The sequence below is a fragment of the Acanthopagrus latus genome, chromosome 10, assembly GCF_904848185.1.
Source record: "Acanthopagrus latus isolate v.2019 chromosome 10, fAcaLat1.1, whole genome shotgun sequence".
Classification (NCBI taxonomy): domain Eukaryota; kingdom Metazoa; phylum Chordata; class Actinopteri; order Spariformes; family Sparidae; genus Acanthopagrus; species Acanthopagrus latus.
Genome location: NC_051048.1, coordinates 7,969,793 through 7,985,131, shown reverse-complemented (window position 1 = coordinate 7,985,131; position 15,339 = coordinate 7,969,793). Strand labels below are relative to the sequence as shown.

Sequence of the window (15,339 nt, the reverse complement as noted above, 5' to 3'; positions counted from 1 at the left end):
AGTGACAGAGGGAGAGTCCAGAATGGATTTGTCTCTTCATTGATGATGTGATCTTTGAAGCACTTCGTTGTGTCTCTCATCTGTCCTCGGAAAACCTTGAAGAAAAAAACACTTAATTTCCAACACAGCATTGTGATTTGTTCTCCTGTAAATAACATAGTAGATTTAATAAGTGCTCACCTCAGAGGCCTCTGGACTGATATGATGTAAAATCTCCTGAAGACATTCAGCTGCATCACGTTGTTCATAAACTGCAGAAGGAAACATTAAACTGAATCTGATATATTCATTTTCTTCTCAGCACCTTATGACTGTCCAACTTACCATTTTCAATCTTCAGACTCCTTGTGATGTTTCCTGTTCTACATGTTTTTGTCTTCAGGTCAGTAAAGATTTGTCTCAGCTCTCGATCTGTTTGTGGATCCAACCTTTAGGAAGACAGCAGCTTCTCAGTGAACACTGACTGTTTACTGCTTTGATCTGCTCAGCAACAGAGTTTTGTACATTTGAAACACCCTTATACATTCAAATGAATCATCTTATTACACAGTGTTTCTTGTTAACATTTAACATTTGTATTGATCTCCTTGAACTTGTACAGATAAAAACAGCTGATTCCAACCTGTGGTGGATCTCAGTGGTCATGAAGAGAACCTGCAGGACACTGTTGAGGTAACATGTGGCTCCCTGATTGATCAGGCCATGATGACGTCTCTGTGGTGGAGTCACTTAAAAAAACACAGTGTCATTACACCATTAATACTGTAGTACGTTTTGTAAACTTAATTTGGCTTATCAGTGTATTTTTCCATGATGTTTCTAATTACAGCCTATGAAATAAATCACACACAGAGTTAGAAAAAAAGAAAGGGGAAAAAAGACAATCTACATTTCAGCCTCCAACCCCGATGGGAGTGGGCTTGTTTCTTGTGTTCTTTTTCTCCTTTGTTTCTGTCTTTGGTTGTTTTTTTTTCCCTTTTTCCTTTATTTTTCCCCCTTCAAGATTGCTCTATCATTCCACCCAGCCTGGCCTCCACAGAAGTCTTTTGTCAACATACTACACGCCGACAACTTTGATGAAGACAGCCCAGAAACTAAAGCTGCCAAAGACACACACTGATTCTCTTATTGCAGAAAGAAGGATGCACGTTCTTCATTTTACCTCTTTGTTCCTCCTTCTCTGACTTTGTCTCTTTATCCAGATGTTGTTCACTGGAGTCTCTCAGCTGTTCTCCAACACTAACAGAAGCATCTTCTACTCTAGTTTCATTTAACTCCTCAGACTTGCTGTTTTCTTGTGTGTTGCTGTCTTCCTTTTCCTGTCCGTCTTCATCCTCACATCTTTTCACTTCACTCACTGTTGTATGATTATTAATTGATGTGTCAGTCTCTTCATGTTCTTCATCACCCTCCTCTCCTCCAGCCTGAAGTCTCTCTTCCTTCCTATCTTCTCTCATCTGTCCCTCATCCTCTGCACCATGTCCCATCTGTGTTGTTTCTTCATCATCAGTTCTTCTTTTGTGTTTCAGTTCTTCAGGACCAGTATCTTCACCCTGTTCTTCTTTAAACCCAGTCAGATCGTCTGAAGGTGTCTCATCGGGCTTCTGGCACTCTGTGGCTTTGGAGGGGAAGAAAAAGATGAAAAAGTCAAACATGTCATCATATACATCCATGTAACGTAACCTGGAAAAAGATACTTTAGTATTGTTTGTATACTGTACGTAGGTCATCAATGCACTTTTGCCTAATGTATTTAAATGTATTAAACAAATCACATGGAGTCAATAAAAGTGGTCAGTTTTGTACGCTGCCATAGACACACACTGATTCTCTCAGTGTAAATTAAAGACAGGAGGACACGTGTTCTTCTTTTTACCTCTTTGTTCCTCCTTCTCTGTCTTCGTCTCTTCACCCAGATGTTTTTTACAGGTGTTCCTTGGCTTGGTTCCCGTCAACTCCTCAGACTTGTCATTCGAGTTTCCCTCTGCGTTTTCCTCCTCTCCTTCAGTCCGATGGTTGAATACCTCATTGTCGTTTCTGAACTGTGCCTCATCCTCCTCAGTCTGACTCATCTCACAGGACATCTCCAACTCTGCAGCTTTAAATTGAAGGGAAAAACACATTTGGTATTTGCATATCCACGTTTTTCTTTCTACCATTTTTTGAGAGTGTGCGCGCTACCGCAGGTGGAGAGGGGGTCCGTCCCCGCTCCCCCTCAGCTTGATGAGCAGTTGGATAAAATAATCAGCACGGTCCTTTAACTGTCGCTTATGTTGCGCATTGGCAATATCCTCTCGCTGCACCACATGGATCATGTGACTCGGCCATTGCGCACGACTATAGCAGCGGTTACACCAGAGGGATTCATACTCCCCAGTTACACAGCAGCATAATCTTTATTCACGCTTATAAAGATCATGTATTTAGTTGTTTATTTAATGGGGATCATTATCATTATGATTAACATAACGCATGTGACCATGTCAAACAGACAGCTTATAATTTCATTGAGGTGTAGATTCTTCATTATTGAAAGATAAACGCAATCGCGCTTCCGTAGCCTTTCCTAAGAGGAAATGAATCGGCCACGCTGCTGCACAGGAAGCAAATGACAGAGAAACATGAACGAGTGAAACATATTTGCCAGCATGTTTAAGGCAGTTTGAAATGTAAGCCTACAAGAGATATAGAAAGGCGACACTCACCGGTGCGATCCTACAATAAACCAGAGGGAGAGGACGTTATGAAACACACGAGCAGACTCGGAATCTGTGGACGACGCGGCGCCGCTCTGACCTGCTCACAGCGCGCAGAACATGAAGCTGAGGAAAGAGTCTCTGCTCAAGTTTAGCTGGACCTGAAGTTAAATATCGAATCACATGTAAAGTGCTCCACGCAGGTTTGTTTCATATGTGCTTTAAAAAAAAAAAAAAAATCCACAGAGGCTGAAACTGTGCGTCCTGGTACGGAAACAGGTTCACACTGATCATATCGTCCCAGCCTACAAATGAGCAACATAATTAAAATGATTTTGTGTTTATGTTTTCCGGCACTTTGATATTGTTATGTTATTTTTTTGTTCCATCGTGCTGAAGTGCTGTTATACATCCTTTAGACATCACATCGCTGTTATGCGTCCTTGATGCGCTCCCGTGATGTCCCCGTTGGCGCGCTCATGTTTCTACCACTTTTCAACACAGCTGAAGCTCCGGACCGAAGATGAACTGCTGAAACTGTTTGTATGAGGAATCAGGGCTCATTTCCTGTTCGGAGGGAGAGCCCACATCATCCGATTATCAGAGATAAAACATCTTAAAAGGCAGTCACTGTTGAAGTTTCACTTCTCACATTTGGCACAACGTTCCACACAAATGAAAACAGGCGCAGCTTGGTTTCGCATTTATTTTCACGCCCTTAAAGCGAATATCACACAGTGTCAAATCAACATGATGAGCTGCACTTTCCGAAATAAAACACAAGCATCACACAAAAATCAAAGAACACTGTCTGATACAGAAACAGACATTTTTAATCATTGTGTCGTTTTCAAACTTGTACCCATACTTATTGTCTTCATTTGACACAGCTGTGTGTGCGTGTGTGAGACCCAAACCCAAAGAATGATCACAGATTCATTTGTGCTTTGTAATGTTAGTGGGTCTGTGAAGATGTGTCGCAGACTGGTCTCACTGCAGCACGGTGAGAGCCTGAGGCGCTGCTCTTCATCAGATGCCTCCGGGCAGCTGGACGGCTGTCTGAATGGCGGACAGGTGCTTGATGTTATGGGACACCAGCAGGGACCCATCCTCCAGATTCTGTCCTCCGAAGACAAGCTGCAAGTTGTCACCTTGAAGCAGAAGTAAACCGTCAAAAACATTCGAAAATGTTCAGTGTCTTAAGTAGGCCAAGTTATATTTCTATAGACCAGCCGTGTGGTGATAAAAACAAATTGTAATGAGTCTCTCTCTCTCTCTCTCTCTCTCTCTCACACACACACACACACACACACACACACACAAGATGCTGAGCTGTCATTCTCAGGTAAAGCTTTGACACCCCGCTATCCCCGACGGTGGTGCGCTTCATCAGCGACATTTCTTCTTCTTGATATTCAAAAACATGAAATATACAACTTGGACCAATAAAAAATCCCCTTAATGAAGTTAACGAACTGCCGGTACACCTACCTGTTATCATGAATGTTTTGTTAATGATCTGTTTCAGTTGCAGCACAGTCATCCTCTTCATCTGCTCTTCATTGTCGCACAGGTCGATGATCTTCTCCTCTCCTGTGGGAGCATGTACTTTCAGCTGGAACACCATCTCTGCAGCTCCGTGGTGGCGCAGTGAGGGACTGTGTGGACAGCTCCTCCCGGCGCCTCGCTCGTTCAGATTCATAACGAAACTCTCAGAGAGCGCCCCCCCCCCCCCCCCCCCGAGAACCACGTGACTTCGGAGAAACAGAAGAGGAAACCTGCACAGCTCCTCCGCATGTTTTAGGGAGTTCATGTAAGTCAAGATGGCCAGCAGCTCCGAGAAGTGTTACGACCCGCAGGACCGCACTCTGACATTTGTAGACGGAGAAGATGAGTTAGACTGTAAGTTGCTACATTTCTATTGTCGCTGAATTTGAATTCACTCGGTTATTTACAGCTGAAAGTCCATAACGCTGCTTCTACCTCGCTTGTGTCTCACAGTTTTGTGTATGGACTACAAGTCCCGCAGAGCGAAGATGTCCTGCGGTCACGCTGTTACTCCGATGTCTCTCACCGATCATTGTCGCAGGCTGCTGGATGACGAGGTGTGATGTTCAGGTGTCTGCACATTCATCATGACAGTTAGAGACTAGAAGGACACACAGGCCGAGCGGCAGCTTAGTTAGTGTGATAGTAACTTTCTAGTGAAAATATAGTTTTTAATAGAGAAAGAAAGAAAGAAAGAAAGAAAAGGCAGAGTTAACTATCTGCAAAGAGAAAATCATTTCCTGTTGAATCAGAAAATGTATTTATAAGGAAAGGCATGTTTATGTGAGCAGTAACACGCTGACAGGTGAACATCTCTCTGTGTTGTGTTCTGTATGTACTTTCAGAAACAGCACAGGTTTGTGTGTGGTAAGTGTGACGTTGAGTGGTCCTTCGAGGAAGTTCGTAAAATGGCACTTCTGACTCCTGAAGAAGTGAAAGAATTTGAAGACAAAAGGTTCCGGAATGCTGCCAAACAGCACTTGGGTATCAGAGAAGTAAGTATCTACTTTACATCAATGAAAAAATACAAAAATAAATATACATTAAAGGATACAACTACAAGTGTGAATTCAAAACTCAAACTCTTTGATTCCCCACGTGACTTCTCTTCACAGTGTCCTGGCTGCAAGTCTCGCGTGATGAGAACTGACCTCAGTGATCTCAGTGTCAGATGCACGGTGTGCACAGCTAAAAGAAAAAGCCTTTACAAGTTCTGCTGGCAGTGTCTGAGGGAATGGAAAGGTCCGGTTCTACGCACAGACCACTGTGACAACGACGGCTGCCAGAGCTCATTGGAAACATTAAAGACCTGTGTAAATGTCGTCTTCGAGAAGGTGAAGGGGGTCACAGGATGTCCCTCCATCCGAGCCTGTCCCACCTGTGGCATGCTGGTGAGACATGATGGAACCAGATGTAAAAACGTTGTTTGTCCTCGGTGTAAAGTGTCGTTTTGTTTTGTGTGTCTGAAGACCACTACAGAGTGCCAGAAGATACAACCATACTCCTATTTCGATGTTTGCCCCTCTGGTGTAGCACCAAGACAGACCTCCATACCTGTGTGGCAGAGCAGATAATTGTGTTGATTCAATACTGTGATCTCAAGACACACGAACACACCTTTTCATGTTGTTATAATGCCAATCATCATTGTTGTTATTACTCAAGCAGCCCAAAAGCAGCTTTTTTGGGTCTTTATTGACACAATATCACACAAAATGAGATTTATTTCCCTTTTTCCACAATAGAAAAATTGACCTGCTTTTATTAAGAATCATCTTCAGCTCCTTTAATGTTATCTCACTGTGACGGTGTGTATTCCTCCTGACAAAACAAAATGTATTTTCCTGTCGAATAACAATAAATACACACTCACTGTTGGTTTTGAATACGTTATTTCTACTTAAACTATTTTTATTTTAGTAGCTCAGTGAAGATTCATTGGTGGAATCACTACAAACAAATGACTGTGGTAGAAGAAGTATTCTGACGATTGACAAATATAAAAGAAAATATCACTCAATAAAAATAATTGGTTACAGTAAAAAGTCCATTCAAAGTGTTATTGGCCAAATTTACTTCAAATATCAAATTCAAATGAGTTTTATTGGCATTAAAGTTAGCTTAAGTACATATAGAATACATTCAGTATTATCATGTTTACATTTTAAATTTGATCATTAATTATTGATACGTCACAGAAATGTAAAAAATACTCAAGTTGTGATGAGGATGTCATTTTAACTGCCTCTGAAGTGTTTGTAACAATGTGAAATATTTTATAAACCGATCAGATGTAAAAACCTGAATGCGAAAAGTAACCGGCGACTGCAGCTGTCAGATGAATGTAGTGGAGAGAAAAGTAAAAACTAGTGAAATATAAAAGTGGGCCGATGTAAAGTGTCCTAAAAACCTGATAACTGTATAAATGTCCCACAACTTCCATTTAAGTTCTGACTGTCTTTGAACGTCGCACCGTTAAACTCCCGGACAATGGCGCCACCTTCAGGTCACTGCTCTTTGCTCAGGTAAAACTAAGCATCAATAGTCACTTTTGACTCTGCTGGGTGAACAATAGCTTCTGCTCATCCTTTGATATACCATTCCCTACTCTGAACTGAATGCAGGACTAAAGCGATTTCACCAATATATTACAATGAACACCTTATTCTGCTCTTCACTGTCGCACCGCTGGATGATCTTGTCCTCTCCCGCTCAGCTGGATAAGCAGGCACAGAGACGAAGAAGCTGTCAGATATGAAAAGCATGACGTATCCAAATTAAATGTAGAAGTCGGTCGACACAAGTGAAAGTATCAAGTTACTTTGTCCCCTCTGACAAATTATAATTAGTTTAGAAGAGAGGTTTTAATTCCTTGTAGCACGTCAGTCTACAGCTGAGAGGGGAGGACAGCGGAAACACGTCACATTTACCTCGTGAAAACACACGTGAGTGTCGTGATGTGGTGCTGCTGTTATTCACGGGCAGGACATTAATCTGCCTGCCACTTCAATTTGTGTCTCGCCATCAATTGGAAAGTCACATTGTTAAACTTCTACACAATAGCGCCACCTTCTGGTCAACAGTCTATCAGAGCAAAACCCACACTTTTGAGTACTTCTCATTGTCGAGTTCACAATAATAATAATAATAATAATAATAATAATAATAATAATAATAATAATAATAATAATAAAAACAGCTTCTCAATTACCAGAAAACACTGAAATACTTTGAAAAACATACACTTATTACCAGAGGATGGTTTTAAATTGTCCCTGTGTCTTACTAAGAATAAGCTACCTTTAAAAACACTTTGAAGGACTCTGTTTGTTTCTTATAGCTGAATAAACAAGCTGTTCTCAGAGGGGAATAAAGTCCCCAGAACATTTCATTGGGTTGCATATTTTGCCCCCCTGTTTGAACGTTATTCATGCATAGATACGTACTAAAAGCCAAATGTTTTCCTGAGATACTTTAGCTGTTGTTCAGCACCATGGACAGCGCTGCTCACCCTTGGTTGCATCCAGTAGTACAGTAGTACTCAAAACTGCTTGTTCAATCTTCACATCATTGTGTCACTTGTGCACATCAAAAACGCAGTTTCTCATTTCTTTGACAAGTGCAACAAGTTGCAAATGCTTTGGTACACCTGTGGAAATATATTAAGTGCAATTCTCTGCTGTTTCCAACACTATCAATTGCTTATGTCATGTTGATCAAAATGTATTATAATGGGTCTCTGTTTGAATAGTCTCTCCCCCCACGGGGTGGGAACATAACCATGGGTTCTGCTATCTGAGAATGTTGTGCTAACGCATACATTAATGTGTGACTTAGAATTTACAATAATTGTCATCAGAACTTTAGCCATAGTTTACATCAGAACACCCCTCTAGAGTACACTTTTATATTCACTACACGATTAAGCAATTTGACTGTCTTATCCGTACACAGTGACACAAGGACTTGCCATTCTGATGGCACTGGCATGTTCATTGACGCAGATATTTACTTTTGAGGGATGAACTAAGGATTTTGAGCAAGAGACTGGCTTTAGGAGGTAATCCATGGTGTTTTGCTATTTGTACAAATTGTTTTGAGAAATGCCGTTTTGGAAATGTCGAGGATGATTAGAGAAATGTACCCAAGCGACTCAGTAAAATCATATACAAATATGATTCAAAAGTCATTCATCAACCATTATATCATTCAAATGTACTGAAATGGGATGTTTATTTATTAATCTGCTCAACAAGACTGAACTAATTCCTCATTTTTATACTCGATAACTAATCTGTTGTATATATATGCATATAAAGTAACATAAAATATATACAAGAAAATAAAACAATGTACTCCAAACTGGTTCTGTCTTTGTACCCACTATAATCGGCGTCTCCAGGACCACAAATGTGGGCCAGAAATATCATCTTGATGGGCATCCCCATACTTCTTACTCTAGACTCTCTACTTGGACCAGACCCATCTTCAAACTAGGCTGTTTGTTTTGGACTGAACAAACAGTAAAGTTACCTGACTGCATCTTGCACAGTTGTGACATAACTAGGTTGACAACATCTGACAGACGGGCAGGCAGACCAGTTGAAAACAACAACAGATATGCTAGTGTGATGATGGGGATAATTGGAACTGGGTCACAGAGATCTGCATCTTAAACTGCACATTTCATTACCATGGCAACCCCCCCAAAAAACCAAAGAAATCATCAATTTTGTAGATTATGTGCAGCAGCATCCTTAATGTGCTAAGTTTATACACAAGAGAAAATCCAGTCAAAATGTATCAACATGGTACACAATGACAGATAAAAGTTGAGGCCTTCAGTCTGTAATTTTATCTAAACTAGGATTAGTGTTTTTTGCTGACATTCATTTTCACAAGACAAAACTATTGTTATAATCCTTCAAATGAAAAGACTGTTGCTGTGATCCTTCTACGCGCATTTTAGAAGGAAAAGGGTGAATTTGAAAAAAGGTACTGGATATTTTGAGTAAAAAAACTTGCAGGTACAAACTGACATAAACAGACTTATTTAAATCAGATCACTTTTTCAATTTAGCATATCCTCACTCTGCAAATTCAGCCTACAACTGTGTGTTTTTACATCACAAATCTCATCTTATGCACTGCTTCCACGATTGCTGCGCAGCATTTTATTTACAATTTCTTTGAGCTGCGGATGAGTGCTCAGAACATCAGGCAGTTTGAGAACTTCAAGAAAAGCAGCGCAGGATTTCTCACCATTGACAATAATCACATTATCAATCAGCTCAGTAACAGTATTTTCTGGTGTTGTGAGAGACTTAATATTCTGATATTGTCTGTCTGTGATGACCTGTTTGGCATGTGCATGCTGAAGAATTAAGGAATGATCCGCCATCAGACAGTTGATGAGTTCCACCTTGTGTTCAGTGATCATTTTCTTAGCAGAGCTCTGTAAGAGACAACAAGTTCTGAAGATGTTACATGCTGCTGTCAGACAAAGACTTGGAAATAAATTACTAACTTTTTACTTTTCAAAATTTAGATTATAGATACAGAAAGTAATCAATTAAAACATTTTGTGAATTGAAGTGAAAGTGATTACGAGGAACATATAAAATCACATTTAAATACATGACCTAGTCGGATCCATCCTGTGGTCCTTCTGTCACTCGTTTCCAAAACAAATGCATGCACCGCCAGCAAGCACTAACAAAGATCTTTACAACAGAATGCACCACTTTTGTCCAAACAGGCGCTAAAATCAACAGAAACTCAAAGTTCCTTGTAGTCACTTTAAGCAAGAGTGCATGTCTTTTACTTGTAACCGATTATTTCTAGACTGTCATATTCCTACTTTGATAAATATTAAACTTTGAGTCTTGACTTGTAAACTAATCCAGAATCTACTGAATCCAATATAATATTTGATCTGACGACAGTTTGTGTTGAGATTTTAAGGTCAAAACTCACACGTGTTGTTTCCATCTTCTTGCCACAGGACATGTTGTTGTCGCCAGTAAATGATTTTGTGTTGACAATCTTTTTAAGGCTGCTTTCCTGTGGACAAATGTTGTGTATTGTATATTATAATTGTATAAATTCCTAGATTACATCAGCATTCTGACATTGCATTAAAATACTAAGCTAGGACTCTGAGTTTTGGCTGCTTACCTCACTGTGGGTTGTATCATGGGAATCTTTCCCTGGTGGTAGAAGAATACAGATTGTTTTTGTCTCTTCAGTGATTGTGTGGCATTTGGAGCACTTTGATGTGGCTCTTATCTGTCCTTGGAAAACCTGTGGATAAAAATGTCATTTACAACACAGAATTCTCTTTTGGTCACTTGTAATATTTTATAAGCGCTCACCTCAGAGGCCTTTGTGCTGACCTGATGTAAAATCGTCTCCAGGCATGCAAACGCTGCAGAGGGACATTATTATTTTTTGTATGCTGCCATAGACACACACTGATTCTCTTCATATAAATTACAGACAGTAGGACACATGTTCTTCATTTTACCTCTTTGTTCCTCCTTCTCTGACTTTGTCTCTTTATCCAGATGTTGTTCACAAGAGTCTCTCAGCTGTTCTCCAACATTAACAGAAGCATCTTCTACTCCAGCTTCATTTAACTTCTCAGACTTAATGTTTTCTTGTGTGTTGCTGTCTTCATTTTCCTGTACCTGTTCATTTTCACTACTTTTCACTTCACTCACTGTTGTATGATAATTAATTGATGTGTCAGTCTCTACATGTTCTTCATCACCCTCCTCTCCTCCAGCCTGAAGTCTCTCTTCCTTCCTATCTTCTCTCATCTGTCCCTCATCCTCTGCACCATGTCCCATCTGTGTGGTTTCTTCATCATCAGTGTTTTTATTGCTATTTCTTTTGTGTTCTTTGTGTCCTTTCAGCTCTGCAGGAACAATATATTCACTGACAGACTTCCATGGTGAATATGTAGACCACAGAGAAATGAACAAGTCCTTATTACATCTTTGTGCCTTCTTCTCTGTCTTTGTCATTTCACCAAGATGGTGATCGCAGCAATTTTTTGGCTTAGTTTTCTTCAACCCTTCAGACTTTTCATTCATGTTTTCTTCTTCATCATCCTCCTCTCCTTCAGTCTGATGGTTTAATAACTCATTATCATTTCTTGTCTGTACCTCATCCTCTTTATTTTGTCTTGCCTCACAAGACATCTCCAACTCTGTAGCTTTAAATTGAAGGAAAAAAAGGTATTTAGTAATCATATGTTAATATTATACCTAAATTAATCTTTTATGTATTTTTATCCTACCTCTGTACGTGAGGAGACAGACAGTCCTGGAGCTGATGAACAATAATGTTGAAGTCATTACATTTTGTTTTCTTTTATTGATAGTACAGCTCAAGATATGACAGGGAATAGGATGAGAGAGTGCATGCAGCAAAGGGCCCCAGGCCATGACTCAAACCCGGGGCTGTCGCAGTGAGGACAAATATTCTATATAGGGGCCGCCTGCCTTCAACTATGATTTAACATCTTTTAATGCTAAAAGCTAGAGTGCAAATTCATTTTTAACAAAAGGAATGTCCTCAAAGTTTTAAGGGAAGTTCATTTCACCAACACCAGCCACTTAGAATGAATAACATAATTCAATATGAAGCCTATCATTGGCAAACAACTGTCTTCATTACTTTTGCGGTGTTTCGACATGTGACCGATTTCAGAGCTGCAGCTACGCTATTTAGTCACAGGAGAGCTCCGCTGCCCACAGGACTGATAACTCTGGGCAGTAATTGAGTTGTAGTGTGTTTCCAGTGACTGTAACATAGATAACACTGCTTTCTGTCATGTGTAAACAGGAATGCTCAGGTTTCATTTAACCAGTCTATTTTCTCCAAAATATTCAAGACTAATATTAATGTTATTAATGTATGTTTCAAACGACATGTTGCTGTATCTTAATACTGCAATGTGTGTCTGTTTGTATGTTTTCTACACACCCAATCATCCACACCAATGTCTTGCACTCATCAATGACCTGTATTTGCCAACAAGTGATCATTAAAGTTTAGCAGGATTGAACTCTGCTCTCTGATCAGAGTCACTGTCCTTAAACTTCTAATCATTAACCTGTTTACTTTTATAAACTCAGTCTCATATCATATTGTACATTCCCCTCCTCGCCTCTGCCCCCAGGGCTGATCTTGTTATCCTTTCAGTCTATTCACATCTTTTCCTCACCATCATCACTCTGTTCCATCTGTCCTTGCTTTTTTTTGCTCAGCTGCTTCAGCATACTGCCTTGGATTTGGAAAAAAAAAAACAAAAATTGGTTCAATGAAATGCAGGCGAAGGTTAGAATAGTCAAACGATCAGTGGATTCAGCCTCCTTTATTACCTGGTTATTGTCTTTCTTTTCTGCCATGCTCTGATCATGTCGTCTACTGGATTTGGGCATTTCCCTCCATCCAAGTAGGTGCGTCCAACTTGCTGATGTTACGATGTGCGATGCTGAAAAGGATAGTCTTTACATGTCACACGCTGTTCCACAGATTTAGCAATTCATCACCTTTGAGTCGTCACCTGTTTCTCCGCTGCAAAAACTGGTTCAAATGGGAAAGTTTTGTCAAGACATCAATCAAACGTTCACATTTATTTTTTAATATTTTAAAGCGATTTGCAGTACTGGCTTTCAACTCTTTTTGAAGCGATTAGAAAAATATAATGTCTTGAAAAAGAGTCGAATCTCTTCACCTAATTGGCCGCCACTGGAACCCCAATGTGACAGGTAAGCTTACTAGCGCATGCGCCTTACAGCAGTAAGCGCAACGTCTGATTTTACATGTAAAAGTAAAATAAATAAATAAATAAATAAATAAATAAATAAAAACAGTGCTCCCATTGCGATGTCCTAGAAGATTTATGTTAGCAGTAGCCTACATGCACTACACAGATCAACAATCATGACATGTTTTACTTAAAAACTAAATGTTTAAATGACTTCAAAAAGACCAAATGTCACCTTTATGACTTCAGAGAAATACCTTCACATCTAATTAACAACATAACAAAAATAATTAACCGACACCGCGTGTGTTTTGTGACAAGCAGATGTTGTCACCAAAGTTTCCGGGTTGTGTTCACTTGTTTATTTCGAGATTGCCGTTATTGTCGTAATTGTGAGAATCATTTCAAAGACAGCCTGTTTAAGGGCTGTTTCAGTAGCGCAAGGCGACATGAGAGGTAGAGAGACGATGCTTACCGTGTCCATAGTGTAGGCTTTTAAAATCTGTCAAGAGAAGGAGGCTGTCAAACACACGGTCACTTCCGTTTGTCTCACAGCGCTGCCTGTCTGTTTCACTTTCTTCATATGTGGCGGACCCTGCCACCTTTCTAGGTTCAAACAGTGTAATGGGAGTTCACGTGATAGGTATTTTGATATATTAATGCATATGAAAATATATTAAACAATATATATCAAACATTAAGCAGTTATTTTTCTGTTAAGAAGAAATATTTCCGGATTTATTAGCAAGTGTTTATTAATGTTCATAATGCTTTGTGATTGGCAAATAAATAATGTGTGGTTCATTTTAAAACTTTATTGGGATGAGCTATAACTGATGTCTTTTTAAAAAACTTTTACTTAGAACATGTTTTATGAAGTATTTTATTGTTGTTCATTTTAACAGTCAAATAATTAATGAGGGTAATGACGGTTATTAAAAAGCGTTCGCCATGGGAATGCTCTTATTTTGCACATTTTAAATTAACATTCACATTTTATTCTAGTTTGACCCTACAGTATGATAGGTGTATGTATGTATATATTTGTAAATATCATGCTATTTTTTTTTATCATTCTTGTGTCTGTTTCTATATTTTAGAAGTTGTTTTTATTTTATTTGACCGTATCTATCCATCCATCCATCTACCTAGAGTTCTTTTAAGTGTATAAGTTTAAATACATTTGATAATTCTAAGCCCTAATTGGCATTAAATGTTACTTATCTTCCTCTTCTGTCCGTATTTGAGTCCAACCTTATATGCTGACACTGATATTATTTCCCAAGTCATTATTGTTCTTGTGGAAATGCAGAGAGATGCTCAGATTTATACTAAAGTCTTCCACTTGTTCTAGATGTATGGGTGCAGATGGGAGTTATCACCTCAGCCCTGCTTACAAAAGAGTCAAAGTGAAGGCTAAAACCAACCAGGAGAAGGACTGACCGAAGGACTGAGGTGTTGATTTTGCTCAGATGGACAGTAAGTAGAAGCAATGGCCAGAAGGTGGCGCCATTGTCCAAGAGTTTAAAGGTGTGACGTTTGGAGTTTGAGTGGAAATGATGTTCAGCCAGTGAAATCACCTCCTTGACCCCAGGACGTAGTTTCAAAAGGCCAGTTTGAGCGACACATAGTCCAGTTTACAGTGGGATTTAATTACAGAGTTTATGTCCGTGAAACATTTACTCATCTTGCTACATCTTTTTCTAAAGTCTCATTCTCTGAGTTGTTACTTTACATTCTGAAGTCTGTGTCTGAAGTATTTAAACTATTGATCTACTGATCTAAACCACCTAGATAACATATAAAGCAGATAAAATAAACTTCACCTCACAACATTTAAATACTATTTCCTTTTTGGTACATTTGCTGATACAGAGCATCACTGCTAAAATAGAAATGATTCAAACAAACCAACATCAAGTAGGTTGTGTATTTTATTTTTATTTATTATTATACAGGGAAAACAGGAATGCAGGAGACTGAACAAATCAGCAAGTGAAGAAAAACAATGAAATGTGGGTTAACAGCTTGTATAAAGATGGCCCCTCCTACAGAAACAGGAAGTTAAAGGGGCAATATGTAGTTTTGGAGAAACTTAATATTCACGATATCAATGAGGCGATGATATACTTTTTTTTCCACCACTGAACAAACGAGGTGTTCTCAGAGGAAAATAAGATCCCCCAGACCACAGTTTGAAGCTAGAACGATGGCAGGGTCCGCCACATATACACACAGTAAAAAAGTATGAAATTGTGTTTACTGTGTGAGTTTGGTTATTTGATCAGTCAATGAAGATTTTTCTCTTCTGATTAA

At 39.3% G+C, this 15,339-nt stretch overlaps 4 protein-coding genes and 1 long non-coding RNA gene across 6 annotated transcripts in view; 1 reads left to right on the top strand and 4 right to left on the bottom strand.

Annotated features, from left to right (window-relative positions):
- Nucleotides 1-15,339, bottom strand: part of LOC119027675 — a 125,810-nt gene that overhangs the window by 37,074 nt on the left and 73,397 nt on the right. The gene's annotated exons all lie outside the window — the stretch shown is intronic.
- LOC119027688 (nuclear polyadenylated RNA-binding protein 3-like) lies at nucleotides 258-4,407 on the bottom strand. The gene is made up of 6 exons (XM_037113103.1): nucleotides 4,188-4,407; nucleotides 2,706-3,847; nucleotides 1,877-2,098; nucleotides 1,163-1,618; nucleotides 623-728; nucleotides 258-428 (listed from the first exon to the last, which is right to left on the bottom strand). Exons 3-6 carry the CDS (start codon nucleotides 2,082-2,084, stop codon nucleotides 287-289), a joined length of 912 nt encoding a protein of 303 aa, XP_036968998.1. The 5' UTR covers nucleotides 2,085-2,098; nucleotides 2,706-3,847; nucleotides 4,188-4,407; the 3' UTR covers nucleotides 258-286.
- Nucleotides 4,443-6,121, top strand: LOC119027694 (E3 ubiquitin-protein ligase ARIH2-like). Its single transcript, XM_037113116.1, has 4 exons — nucleotides 4,443-4,598; nucleotides 4,698-4,801; nucleotides 5,090-5,239; nucleotides 5,360-6,121. The coding sequence occupies exons 1-4, from the start codon at nucleotides 4,520-4,522 to the stop codon at nucleotides 5,816-5,818; spliced, it is 792 nt and encodes a 263-aa protein (XP_036969011.1). The 5' UTR covers nucleotides 4,443-4,519; the 3' UTR covers nucleotides 5,819-6,121.
- Nucleotides 5,671-7,360, bottom strand: LOC119027701. The gene is made up of 3 exons (XR_005077476.1): nucleotides 7,175-7,360; nucleotides 6,906-6,989; nucleotides 5,671-5,798 (listed from the first exon to the last, which is right to left on the bottom strand). It is a non-coding gene; the product is annotated as an uncharacterized LOC119027701 (long non-coding RNA).
- LOC119027683 lies at nucleotides 8,153-13,594 on the bottom strand. 2 transcript variants are annotated; one of them, XM_037113097.1, is made up of 9 exons: nucleotides 13,499-13,594; nucleotides 12,635-12,747; nucleotides 12,478-12,537; nucleotides 11,548-11,579; nucleotides 10,771-11,463; nucleotides 10,619-10,671; nucleotides 10,422-10,547; nucleotides 10,221-10,307; nucleotides 8,153-9,699 (listed from the first exon to the last, which is right to left on the bottom strand). In XM_037113097.1, exons 5-9 carry the CDS (start codon nucleotides 11,447-11,449, stop codon nucleotides 9,385-9,387), a joined length of 1,260 nt encoding a protein of 419 aa, XP_036968992.1. In that variant the 5' UTR covers nucleotides 11,450-11,463; nucleotides 11,548-11,579; nucleotides 12,478-12,537; nucleotides 12,635-12,747; nucleotides 13,499-13,594; the 3' UTR covers nucleotides 8,153-9,384. The 2 variants fall into 2 exon arrangements, with proteins under 2 accessions (XP_036968992.1, XP_036968991.1); XM_037113096.1 differs by lacking the exon at nucleotides 11,548-11,579.